At 40.6% G+C, this 13,960-nt stretch overlaps 1 protein-coding gene across 2 annotated transcripts; it reads left to right on the plus strand.

The window, feature by feature from the left end:
• Nucleotides 1-2,738: 2,738 nt before the first annotated feature.
• Nucleotides 2,739-7,372, plus strand: LOC113010218 (E3 ubiquitin/ISG15 ligase TRIM25-like). Of its 2 annotated transcripts, XM_026149192.1 has the most exons (3): nt 2,741-3,513; nt 3,868-3,954; nt 4,443-7,372. In XM_026149192.1, the coding sequence occupies exons 1-3, from the start codon at nt 3,273-3,275 to the stop codon at nt 6,254-6,256; spliced, it is 2,142 nt and encodes a 713-aa protein (XP_026004977.1). In that variant the 5' UTR covers nt 2,741-3,272; the 3' UTR covers nt 6,257-7,372. The 2 variants fall into 2 exon arrangements, with proteins under 2 accessions (XP_026004978.1, XP_026004977.1); XM_026149193.1 differs by lacking the exon at nt 3,868-3,954 and having other exon boundaries at nt 2,739-3,513.
• The last annotated feature ends 6,588 nt before the right edge of the window (nt 7,373-13,960 follow it).

Below are 13,960 nucleotides of genomic sequence, written 5' to 3' on the forward strand. Positions count from 1 at the left end.
TCAAGGTTTTTGTGGCCAACAGAGTTTCACAAATCTTAAGAGTTTCATCTTCCTCGCAATGGAGATATGTGGACACTGCCAGTAATCCAGCAGATATGGCCTCAAGAGGAGTGAAAGTCGATGTTTTTATGAAGAATACAAAGTGGTTGTCTGGGCCTCAGTATCTTCTACAATCTAGGAGTGAATGGCCTGTCTACCCAGATGACATCAGTCTGCTTGCATCTGATGATCCTGAGGTAAAAACAGTTGCCACAGTGAGTGTTGAGCAAGCTGGCGAAAATTCTGTTACTCGCTTGTTTAAACATTTTTCCACCTGGACACGTCTTAAGAAGTCAGTGGCATGGCTGTTAAAATTTAAGGACTTGCTTCTGTCCTTTGCGAAGAAAAGGAGAGAATTGTGTTCAAGCTTACCACAGTCAGAGGTCACCAAAGAGCAACAGAAACCATTTGTGGAAGAAAAGCTGAGGAACTTCAAGAGGACATCTGTGATTAAGAATCTTACAGTGGAAGATCTGGACAAAGCTGAGGTTGTCATTATCAAGTTCTGTCAGAGGAGGAGATTTTCCTTGGAGCTTGTGAGTCTGGAGAAGGGACAACCCATTATAAAATCAAGTCCTCTAAGAAGACTCTGCCCACAGCTGCAAGATGGAATTCTCAGAGTGGGTGTGAGACTCAGTAGATCATCGATGCCGGTTGAGGTGAAACATCCCATAATACTAGCAAAGGATCAACACATTTCCGAGCTCTTGCTTAGACACATACATCAGGAAGTTGGACATGGTGGTCGTAACCACATGCTGTCTAAGCTAAGAGAAAAGTACTGGTTGATTGGAGCTAGTACAGCAATAAGAAAAGTGTTATCTAAATGTGTCATCTGTCGACGTCTTAATGCTGCACCAGTGAATCAACAGATGGTGGATTTGCCCAATGAAAGAATCATTCCAGATTAACCTCCATTCACGCGGGTGGGAGTGGATTACTTCGGACCCTTCAGTGTAAAAAGTAGGAGGAGCGTGGTGAAGAGATATGGTGTTATATTCACCTGCCTTGCTATCCGTGCTGTTCACATTGAGGTTGCTCCATCACTGGATACTGACTCTTTCATTAATGCGTTCAGACGTTTCAATGCAAGAAGAGGTCAGGTTCGAGAACTGCGTTCTGACAACGGAACCAATTTTGTAGGTGCTGAACGTGAACTTAGAACTGCCATTGAACATTGGAACCATGTAAAAGTCAGTGACGTCTTTCTGCAAAAGGGAGTTAAATGGACATTTAATCCTCCTGGAGGTTCACATCACGGAGGAACCTGGGAGTGACTGATAAGACTGGTTCGCAAAGTACTTAATTCCATAATGAAAGTACAAAACCTGGATGAAGAAGGTCTTCATACAGTACTTTGTGAGGTTGAAGCCATCATTAACAGCCGCCCAATTACCAAAGCCTCAATGGATCCTAACGACCTGGAAGCTTTGACCCCTAATCATCTTCTTCTGTTAAAGACCTCACCGATATTACCACCAGGAGTATTCCATTCCACTGATATGTACACACACAGAAGATGGAAACAAGTCCAATACATGTCTGACTTGTTTTGGAAAAGATGGGTGAAGGAATACCTACTACAGGAACGTCAGCGATGGATTGGAGTAAAAAGGAACCTCATCGTGGGAGATCTGGTTCTCATCATGGACAGTTCGGCACCTCGAAACTCTTGGCCAATGGGACGTGTGATAAAGACTTTTCCTGACCGAAGAGGATTCGTTCGTCAAGTTCGGATTAAAACTCAGACTAGTTGCCTGGATCGACCTATTACCAAACTGTGTCTACTGCTGGAGGCAGATCACAGTTAAAGACTTCTGGGTCCAATTATCAGACTTTGATTGTATTTGGACATAAAATGTCTCTCATTTTTCTTTAAAGATAGACTTTAAGATTACCTATAGGATTCCTGCGGGTAATATTGAAATACAGTAAATGCTTGACTTTTCTCTGCATGTTTTATGTCTCCTACTTGGTTAATTATGGGTAATTATTAGAAGGGATACTAATAATTAGGGGCTGGTGTGTAGGAGCCATAATTGAATGTATTGAATTTTGATGATCACTGGGTTTTTATTTGTTTGGTTGTTATGGGAGTCACGTGGGTGCTAGCGGTGACATAAATGGGCGTTGTCACTCTGTCATTCACGGGTTTTGATTTTGACAGAGAGGAGGGCTGGGTAGCCGTAGTTTTTGTTGACCGCTGCACTACATGTTTCGCTTCGTTATATTAGAGCCTGTGATGTTGTAAGAGTTTGAATCAGGAGCCGATGATACTACTCTGTAAACTCTCAAAGCACTTTAATTAAACGAGCAAACAATTCCATCTCTCGCATTATTGCGTAACTTTGACAGCGCGTCAGGCAAATAGGCAGGCTCCATCCCCGGCCTGTAGCGACTGTGGAAGTCGCTACAGTGTTCTTTATTTATTTATCTGGTAAAAAGTCTCATTGACTTTAAAATGTCTTTTTCAAAAGAGATCTGGCCAAGACCAGAAGCTCCAGTTTTCTCTGCTTCTGTTTGCAGCAGAGCAAAAAGGACAGAGAGCAAGGGACAAGAGAAGACATGAGACAAAGACATGAACGGGACCAAATACTAACCAAGACAACCTAAACAACAAATACTGAATAAATTCAAGAGCGTAAGCCCTTGAATTCTGATTTAATAAAGTAAATCAGAATACTTTATTAATCCTTCAGGATTAATAAAGTATTCTGATTCTGATAACTAGGAAACATAAGATACACAGAGAACAGAATAATGATTAAACAAGACTCAAAAAACCACAAACACAAAACACTGGGTCAACGGCCCAGGTACCCTAACAGCCGAGGGAAAAGATGACCTCCTATTCACATCAGTATGGTATATTTTACTCCCATATCACTACTCAAAGATCATATTTTATTGTTGTAGGTTGTGGAGGTGACACACACACAAGCTGTAGTTCAACAATGACTTCATTCCTCTATTGACCTATAAAGAGGTCTTGTTACATAAGATTAAAGCTGGAAACTGACACACATAAGCCCAAACACATTGTGTTATTGTGGACGTTGAAGTCACTGCATGTGTTTTTCATGAAGATTAAACTTTCCTGTGCTGTTGGTTCTTTGTTTAATTCTGTTGATTCTTACTTTTTTGTTCCTAAAGTTTAGTTTAAACTAAACCTAGTGTTCACATTTCCCCTGTCTCGTGTAGTCAATTAGGATCAGCTGTGTCTTTGCCATTCCATGTCTCCCCCTGTGTGTATTTATACTATGTGTCCTCGTGTGCTCCTCGCCGGTTCATCTGTGTTTTTTCCTGCATCATTCTGTGTCGTCTCCCTGCATCTCCATTTTAGGTTTCAGTTCTGTGTTGTGTTAGTTTTTTCCAGTTTAGGTTTCACCTCCTGCTGGCCTCCGTTGCCCGTTCCTAGATGCCCCTGGTCTCATATCGCACTGGACTTCATCACTGGTCTCCCACCATCCTCAGGTAACAGTTATTCTGACCATCATCGATCGGTTCTCCAAAGCTGTGCATTTCATTGCTCTGCCTAAGGGGATTAGGTGCAAGAGTTGTTAAAATGTATAATTAAATAATAGATGGATTCAATAGCAAACTGTGCCTCGTTCTCAGATGGACAGCAAGTGGAATGTGATAGATGAGATGAGGAGATGGAAGGAAGAAGAGAGGCAAAGAGTGATTCACAGGCAGAGCTTAGTTTATTTCCCAGTTTTGTTGCCTTATGGTTCCAAGCGCCGTGACCAATCTTTGCGTTTTATTATTATCTCATAACACTTGTTTAATCAGCTACCCTCTCTCCTGTGGACTGTTTAATCTCTACAGTCTCAGATCAACACAGCCCTGCCCTCCAGCACTATCAGCAGCAAGAGCAGAAGCAACCCCCCAAACAGCGACATTGTACCCCATCAGGTAAAAAATGGGCTACGTTTGCTTTGCATTGTGCCCACCTGATGACAGTGATGTAGTGTGATGTGATTCCATATTAGATTCTTGATGAATGTGGGTTGTTGTTCTTCAGCCTGCTTCTATGTGCCCTTTTTAACTGTGAGCACCCGCCCCTTTAAACATCTCTGCACTGCCCTGACTAAATGTATATATAAACTGTCTCTATGGTTTACAGTCTGAGTCTGACAAGCTGTCAGCTGTTCATTTCTGCTATTTGAATTGTTAAAAGAAACAAACTATTCATTTAGCAGATTAACAAAAAGAATAGAGAGGCATCCAGTTATTGACATTTATATTATTTAGTTAAAGGTTTGAACAGAAAAACAATTAAACACAGAGCCTCTTCCTGCTTTCTGGAATGAATCGCAGCATGAAAACCCTTCCTCTTCTTCCTGCTCTCTAGCTCAGCACCTCCTGTCTGTCCATATCGTTCTGTGTTCCCTCCCCTTTAGATCTACATTATGAAGATGGGTGTAACCAACGTGTGTTAGAGCTGGCAGGCCCCATTCACAGCAGCAACACTTGTTGTTCAGATCAGACCAGTTTCTATAATAAGGAAGTGAAACTTACACAATCACTGACACTGAGAGGAGAAATGGCGCAGAAAGGAGTTCAGCTGGATCGAGAAACCTTCTCTTGTTCGATCTGTTTGGATCTACTGAAGGATCCGGTGGCTCTTCTCTGTGGACACAGCTACTGCATGAAGTGTATTGAAAGCTTCTGGGATGAAGAGGAAAAGAAGAAAATCTACAGCTGCCCTCAGTGCAGACAGACTTTCACAGCGAGGCCTGTCCTGGTGAAAAACACCATGTTAGCAGTTTTAGTGGAGCAGCTGAAGAAGACTGGACTCCAAGCTGCTCCTGCTGATCACTGCTATGCTGGACCTGAAGATGTGGCCTGTGATTTCTGCACTGGAAGAAAAATGAAAGCCTTCAAGTCCTGTTTAGTCTGTCTGGCATCTTACTGTGAGAAACACCTTCAGACTCATTATGATTCACCTACATTCAAGAAACACAAGCTGGTGGAGCCCTCCAAGAAGCTCCAGGAGAACATCTGCTCTCGTCATGATGAGGTGATGAAGATGTTCTGCCGTACTGATCAGCAGAGTATCTGTTATCTCTGCCCTGTGGATGAACATAAAGGCCACGACACAGTCTCAGCTGCAGCAGAAAGGACTGAGAGGCAGAGAGAGCTGGAGGTGAGTCGACAAAACATCCAGCAGAGAATCCAGGACAGAGAGAAAGATGTGAAGCTGCTTCAACAGGAGGTGGAGGCCATCAATCAGTCTGCTGATCAAACAGTGGAGCACAGTGAGAAGATCTTCACTGAGCTGATCCATCTCATCCAGAAAAGAAGCTCTGATGTGAAGCAGCAGATCAGATCCCAGCAGGAAACTGAAGTGAGTCGAGTCAAAGAGCTTCAGGAGAAGCTGGAGCAGGAGATCACTGAGCTGAAGAGGAAAGATGCTGAGCTGAAGCAGCTCTCACACACAGAGGATCACATCCAGTTTCTACACAACTACCCCTCACTGTCAGCACTCAGTGAGTCTACAGACTCATCCAGCATCAATATCCGTCCTCTGAGCTACTTTGAGGATGTGACAGCAGCTGTGTCAGAGGTCAGAGATAAACTACAGGACATTCTGAGAGAGGAATGGACAAACATCTCACTGACAGTCACTGAAGTGGATGTTTCACTGTCACAACCAGAGCCAAAGACCAGAGCTGGATTCTTAAAATATTCACGTGAAATCACACTGGATCCAAACACAGCAAACACATATCTGTTATTATCAGAGGGGAACAGAAAAGCAACATTTATGAAACAACAACAGTCTTATTCTGATCATCCAGACAGATTCACTTATTGGTATCAGGTCCTGAGTAGAGAGAGTCTGACTGGACGTTGTTACTGGGAGGTGGAGTGGAGAGGGAGAGTTGATGTAGCAGTCGCATACAAGAATATCAGCAGAAAAGGAGGGGGTAATGAATGTTTATTTGGACGTAATGACAAATCTTGGTCATTAGATTGTTACAACAACAGTTTTACATTTTGGTACAACAACATTAAAACTCGTGTCTCAGGTCCTCGTTCCTCCAGAGTAGGAGTGTACCTGGATCACAGAGCAGGTATTTTGTCCTTCTACAGCGTCTCTGAAACCATGACTCTCCTCCACAGAGTCCAGACCACATTCACTCAGCCGCTCTATGCTGGACTTTGGCTTCAGTATTATGGAGCCACTGCTGAATTGATTAAAGTGAAATAGACTGAAGTCTTTCATATTGTTGTAAGTTTAAATCTGTATTTTAGTTCCCTTTTAGTTTCTCTCCATCATTATTGTGGTATTTATGTGCTGCACATAAATCAGATGTCAGTCAAACATTATGGGCAGTACCTCGACATCTTCAACATGTTGTCTTGATGTTTTTACGTTTTATAGGTGGAGCTCTTTCCTGTGTCTGTTCAGCCATGGAGACTATCAATGCTTATGGATATTTTTATTTGAAAAATTTCTCCACATGACAACATAAACTTCTCTATCTTCTAAATGTTTACTGAATATTTTTCTTAGGTATTTGTATGTTGTTGTTTCTCTTCACTGATCTTAACAGAGAAGTCTACAGACCTTCCTTTATCACACAGATTTTATTCTCATTTGTACATTTATAAAGAAAACAATTAATTAAAGAGCAATAAGAAATTTTAAGAAAGTGCACTATATCATAATTTATAGTAAAGTGTATTAAAGCATCGTTAGTTAGTCACTTATTTAGTTTGGAGCTGTATCATCTGACACTGTAGAAACATTTCCTCCAGCTTCAGCACAGAATGTTAAAAACAGAACTATTAATGAGAACAAACAGTAGGAACACAGTATCAGCAAACATCATGGCTTAAAATGGAGAGTAAAAATCTAAAAAGAAATAAACAAATTAGTAAAAAGGATTTCCTGTTGACATGTTATTGGTCCTATCTTGTCTGCAGCACCTCCAGGATGCTTCTTATATGTTTCTGGTTATTTTTGCACCAATTTTAGTTTTTGTCAGTAGGAAGTTCAAGTTCAACTCAGTGTGTTTGTTTGTTTTTTTCAAACTGATGCCTGACCTTGAACACCAAACATCTGTCAATAAAGCAATGATATAAAATGCTTATATTAGTACTGAAAAACTGCATATCCACTTTACAAATATAAATAATGATATAAATCCACAGCTGAACTGGAGGAGCAGCTGATCTAGTTCACTCATGTGTTTCTGGACTAAGAGTTGGAGCAAATACCTTATGATTCAGTGATGTTTGTTTTTGTTAAATATTTTGTAGATCCAAGAGTGAGTTTGACTCATGATGATGATGTTCCGAATTAAACAAAGTTGGTCACAAATTCTTCAAAGCTGTTTATTAAGAATATATTCACTTGGACTCATGAGACAGGCTTGTGATCCAAGGGAGCCATCAACTGGACAATTACTGACATGACAACAAAAAAGCTAAGTACAGAGGGGGGAACAGAGGTGAAAATACTTGCTTTAAAGGATTGTAATGTTTCCTTTTAAAATAAGTCTCTAAGGTCAGACAAAGGGACAGAAACTCATAGCTTTCTACCAGCCCAATGACAAAACTATAAGTTGTTTTTTAACATCTACTTTTTCATCTATTTGGCAGTCACAGTGAAAAGTATAAACATTGGCACGCTTTGTCTTGTGATTCTGCTGTTCGTAAAAAATGACCATGCGCAAAGTACCAGACTTTAAGGCTTTGACTTGATGCCAATGGCCTGAGGAGGACAGTATTACCCTTGGACATGTGTAGTCTGCCGTCTACTCAATAGAAGAAGAAGAAGCGCGGAAATGGCACAACTGTCTTCAGTTTCTGGGAGAGTTTAACAATGAGAGACTGATGATGCAGAAGAAATCTCCGTGGTTAAAAACATTAAAAACAGTCGTCCAGGATGATGAGATCCGCCACTGGCTCAGACTGCTGTATATCAGCCGGAGACCCGAGATGAAGTCACGCAGCAGGTATGTAAAACTGTGATGTTCTCAATGAACTAACACAGGAACGATCTGAGCTCAGTCTGTAAGCTAACAGGCTAAAATCAGAGAGCAGCTAATCAAACAAGTGCGTCCGTTTTTTTTAAAGGTCAACTTTTAACAATAGACTTTCATGAGACACATCAAAACCAAACAGGGAGGGAAAGCTTCGGTTTTCTGCACTGTGCCACAGTTCGCTGTCTGCTTCGGTTCACGACGCCTCACTCCGGGGCTACAGACAGTTCTCTGCCGCCTGTGGTGCTCCTCACCTCCGTCTGCACCCACAGACTTCCCGAGGTGGAGGCAGGCCGGCAGGGACTTTGAGAGATGGGCTTTACTTTTAAAAATAGCCCTTAATCAGGGTCTAACTCACTAAAAGATGGCCACATGTCTCTCTCCAACTTAATCTCTTTCTTTTAAGTAATTGTTTTTCATTGAAATGAAATTAATTGTTCAATAAAATGATTACATTTATAATTGAATTAAAGTTAAATTAATCAAGGTGATTTTGACTTTGCTAGTTAACAGGAAGAGAAACAAACTTACACAGGATAAAATGAAATTTGGAGCCAGCAGAAAAAGTCAGATCACAGACAAACAGAAACATTCCTCTTTGGCTAAAATAAAATGCAGATTATTGCTCATCTGCAGTTTTAATCATGGTGAATAATTTATGATTCAGCCAAGTAAGATTCTTCTGTGTGGAGGTTTTTCCCCTGTCAAAAGGCATTGACCATTACCTTCATCTAAACATGGAATTTAAGTCATGTAGTTGCCGTTGTTTGTTTTTAAAGAGGTCATAATATTTTTGTGATGGTAGAAATTTATCTTCAAAGTAATAGTTATAAAGTGAATTAATAAGACTTTCCAACAAAGAGAGGGAGTCACATGGTGCTTCTGAAACATTTGTACAAACCTCTCTCACATATGTGAGCAACATGCTCACAGTGTACAGCCCTGCTGACTGAGGCTGCACCTTTACCTGTCTAATCTTTTTCTTTTTACTTTGTTCCTCAAGTCCCACATCAACATGAAGTGTAAGGAGGAGGAAGATCTGGCTGGCCAGCAGGTCTGGAAGCAGGAGAGGAACTTCAATCTGGACCAGGAGGACACAGATCCCCCACAGATCAAAGAGGAACAGGAGGAACTCTGCATCAGTCAAGAGGGAGAACAGCTTGTAGTGAAACACGAGGATGAAGGCATCGTCGTCTGGAGCGGGGAAGAGCGGCTCAGACAACTGCATAACATCTGGAAACCTGAGAAAGATTTACAGACCAGCGGTAAAACTGTAATCGCTTTTCTGAAGTGTTAACATTAATATTAAACCTACAGTTTGTATCAGTTCGATCTATTTAAGGGAGATTGGTTATGGCGTCCACCTGAGTGGCAGTGAGACTTCGAGCTCCGACCTCAACGTCCTTTGCCTACGCCCAACAGCGGTTAAAATCCAATCTTTTAGCGGCTGCCTCACCGACTTAAGCTTCTGTTCTGATCTAAACAACCAAGATGCCGACCAAACATAGGTCCAAGCCTAAAACAGCCGGAAAGGATGGATCAGACGATGACCCTAACAACGAACCTGAAACCGAGAAAATGGAAGGCGCTAGTGCTAGTGCTCAACAGAGCGAGGCGAGTGTTTTGGCCGCAATTCAGTCGTTGAAAGTACATTTCACTGCTCAACTGCAAGAAGTTAAAATATCAAACCAAGAAATAAAAGAGGCGATTGGAGTGTTTTCGGAGAGGCTCACCTCCGCAGAAACTCGCATCAGTAAAGTTGAAGACGACGTCTCTTCCCTCGTAAGTAAAGAGACTTCCCTTCATAAGAAAATTCAGGAACTACAGTTAAAGGTGGACGACCTCGAAAATAGAAGCCGGAGATCTAATCTGAGACTCGTCGGATTGACTGAGAATACTGAACAAGGAGAAATTACAATATTCTTGCAAACTTTCTTAATTGATGTTTTGGGACGAGACGCGCTCCCATCCCCACCTATCATTGAACGAGCACACAGACTACAAGGGCGAAATACTCCAAATGGCCCACCCCGTGTGATCATCATGTAATTTTTGAATTATCAAGACAAGATGAGGGTGATGAGAGCGGCACGTCTGAAGGGAAAAATAACGCACAACGGACATCACATTGTTTTTTCCTGATCTGTCAACGGAAGTCCAGAAACAACGGAAACAATACAACCAGGTAAAACAACAACTCCGTGAAATGCATATAAACTTCGGACTGATCTTTCCAGCAAAAATGAGGATTCTCCACCATGACAACAGGCTCCTCTTCCACACACCAGCGGAGGTGGAAGATTTCATGCGAAAAGTCCGGCAACCAAACGAGGGATAAACTTCACGCCCACTCAGAAACGCTACATCAAATATATGCAACTCTGATGAACAACTCCAAACCGGACATATAACGGCTGCTGGTGTACAGGTATGATATAGATGGCCTTAGGTATGCTATGTCTAAATCTTTTCATTCAGTTACATTTGTATGGCCACTTCTTTAGTTAATACGGTCGGACCTAAGTTTGTAACTTCAATCATGAGGACGCTCTATCAGCTCCTTCACACGGATCTGATGCATAACCAATCCGCTATGACTTTGGGGGGGAAGGTTTTGAGATCTACACCGATGGAAGATCTCTGGGTTGTTTTTTTTTCTTTTGTTTTCTGGTTTATAAGAGATTGTTTTTAAAGTGCAGTGCTCTTGAAATAACAACTTGTGAGTCTCGACAGGAGAGACGAGATGTAGTCAAACCCAGATTACTAAAGGTACAAACTGTATGAGTAGTTATTCAAATATTGATCTAATTTCCTGGAATGTAAGAGGCCTTAGAAAATATATTAAACTGAAAAGAGTAATGGATAGAATAAAACAATATCACCCAAAGATAGTCTTCATTCAAGAAACACACTTACTCGTGAATGAAACTGACCGGATAAGGAGGAGATGGCCAGGTCAGGTTTTCTTTAGCCACTTCTCAACACATGCTAGAGGAGTGGCAACACTCATTCATAAATCAGTACCCATGTGTATTAAAAAAAACCATATTGGACCCCGCAGGGAGATTCATTATTCTACAATGCTCCGTGCTGAATCAAGATTTAATATTAGTTAATGTATATGGCCCCAATATTGACGACTCCAACTTTTATAATAATCTATTTCTCTCTATTACAGACCTTCACGGTGAGATAATTGTTGGGGGGGACTTTAATTGTACCCTAGAGCCCAGGCTTGATAGATCATCAGGCTTAGACTCTTCCCATCCAAAATCTAGACAAGTCATACAACACTTTATGTTTGAATTGAATCTTAAAGATATATGGAGATTAAAAAATCCAACAGGGAGAGAATATTCTTGCTACTCAGCCAGTCATAATAGCCGCAGTCGCATAGATTATTTTCTTATCTCAAACTTTCTTATCTCCAGAATTAACAGCTGCTCATATAAAAGTGTGCTTATATCTGACCACTCAATAACCACGCTTAACTTCTCAGTCACAGCAGCTTTTAGACGTAACCCTATTTGGCGTTTAAGACCACACTGGCTGCACAATCAAAATATTTGGAATATGTAGGCAAAAATATTGATGACTATTTCTACTTCAACAAATCCGAAACTACAGCCTCAGTAAGATGGGAAGCTTTTAAGGTCTTTATTCGTGGACAGATGATAGGCTACACCAAAAACAAAGCAAATAAAAACTATACTGAGATGTTGGACCTCGAAGGTCAAATAAAAGAAGTGGAACTTGAGATAAACCTGAATGACTCTAAAGAAAACCAACAAAAACTTTTAAGATTAAGAGCAAAATACGATAAATTAACTACTGAGAAAGCCTCAGCCGGACTATTTAGACTGAGACAGACCTACTATGACCAAGGGGAAAAGGCAGGAAAACTTTTGGCATGGCGCATAAAAACGCTATTGAACGAACAAACAATAAATGAAATTCGAACTGCAGACGAAAATACCACAGATCCTCATAGAATAAATTAACTCTTTGAACACTATTATTCACAACTATATACTTCAACAGGAGACACGACTCGAGAATCACTAGAATCCTTCTTTGAATCAATAAGTACTCCTTCACTTTCTGAAGAAGCTCGATGCGAATTAGACTCTCAGTTATCGATGAATGAACTCTCCAATGCAATCGATAAATTAAAAATGGGAAAAACTCCCAGCCCAGATGGAATTCCACTAGACCTTTTCAAAATATTTAAAGATAAATTAATATTTCCTCTGTACGACATGCTGGTGGAAAGCTATGATTCAAAAGAACTTCCCCCCTCCTTGCGTAATGCACTTATATCGGTATTCCCTAAACCTGGGAAACCGCCTACAAAATGTGAATCTTATAGACCAATCTCACTAATAAACTCGGACACCAAGATAATAAGCAAAGTATTGGCAAACAGACTTGAACGGTACCTTCATCTTCTTGTTGATAATGACCAAAATGGGTTTGTAAAAGGCCGACAAACGCAGCATGGGATTCGCAGAGTACTAAATGTACTTTACACAAACTCAGAACAACTAGATATGGCTCTGCTTTCCTTAGACGCAGAAAAAGCTTTCGATAGGGTCGAACATAACTATCTCTATGAGGTACTATCTCAATTCGGCTTTGGCAATTACTTTATGACCTGGGTTAAAATATTATATAATAAACCTATAGCCTCAGTTAGAACCAACAATATTATATCTAGACCATTCTATCTAGGTAGAGGTACACGTCAAGGCTGTCCCCTCTCACCTCTTCTTTTCGTCCTAGCAATAGAACCACTGGCTATTGCGATAAGGAACAATCAAAACATCTCTGGCATTAGAACAAATAATATTGAGTCTAAAATTGGATTATTTGCAGATGATATTATTTTAATGCTGTCTAAATTAAAGAGTTCAATTCCTCAGCTACTTAAAACAATTAACTTCTTTGGCAATATCTCCGGTTATAAAATTAATGAATCCAAATCGGCCATCCTCTTTTTTAATCATTCTGAAAGAACTAAACCACCTATTCAAACAACGTTTCAAATTGCCAGAGACAGTCTCACTTATCTAGGTATAAAAATCACTCCAAAAATTAACGATTTGGTAAACGCAAATTATTCTCCTACTATCAACTCTGTTGTTGGCTTAATCAATAGATGGTCTATGCTACCAATCTTGATGATTGGACGTGTAAATATTCTCAAAATGAACATCCTTCCAAAATTTCTATACCTCTTCCGAGTCATTCCTCTCAGCCCTCCAGATGACTTCTTCACAAAGACAAAAACAATATTCAGTAAATTCATTTGGAATAACAGACGAGCTAGACTGCGTCTTTCGCTACTATATCTTCCGTATGACAGAGGAGGTCTCTGTGTTCCAAACCTCAAATGGTACTACTGGGCTGCCCAACTCTCTGCGGCCTCATGCTGGTTCTCAACAACTACCCTACCCTGGGTAAATTTAGAAAGGTCAAGTACTACCCCCTTACCACTCAGCACTTATCTGTACTCTGCAAAATATAAAGATCTGATGAAAGATACATCAAACCTCTTTGTTAAAAATACTATTCGTGTGCGGTTCGAGGCACTCGAGTTTAAAAATGAAATGCCAGCACTATCCCAATTCTCACCTATCTGGGGCAATAAGGCCTTTAAACCCGGTTGGAAAGATTTGGGCTTTAAAATATGGGCCGACAGAGGCCTGTGCAAAGTTGCAGATCTATTTGACAAGGACACCTTAATATGTTTCAATGGCTTGACTCAGAAATTTGACATTCCAACCAAACATTTCTTTAAATTTCTTCAAATCAGAAGCTTCATTTCAAAAACTCAAAAATCTCTAACACCGCCCACCCTAAACTCATTAGAGGATATAGCAATAAACCATCAGCTGAAGAAGGGTTTAATTTCTCGCTTCTAC

Source organism: Astatotilapia calliptera, chromosome 18, assembly GCF_900246225.1.
Source record: "Astatotilapia calliptera chromosome 18, fAstCal1.2, whole genome shotgun sequence".
Classification (NCBI taxonomy): domain Eukaryota; kingdom Metazoa; phylum Chordata; class Actinopteri; order Cichliformes; family Cichlidae; genus Astatotilapia; species Astatotilapia calliptera.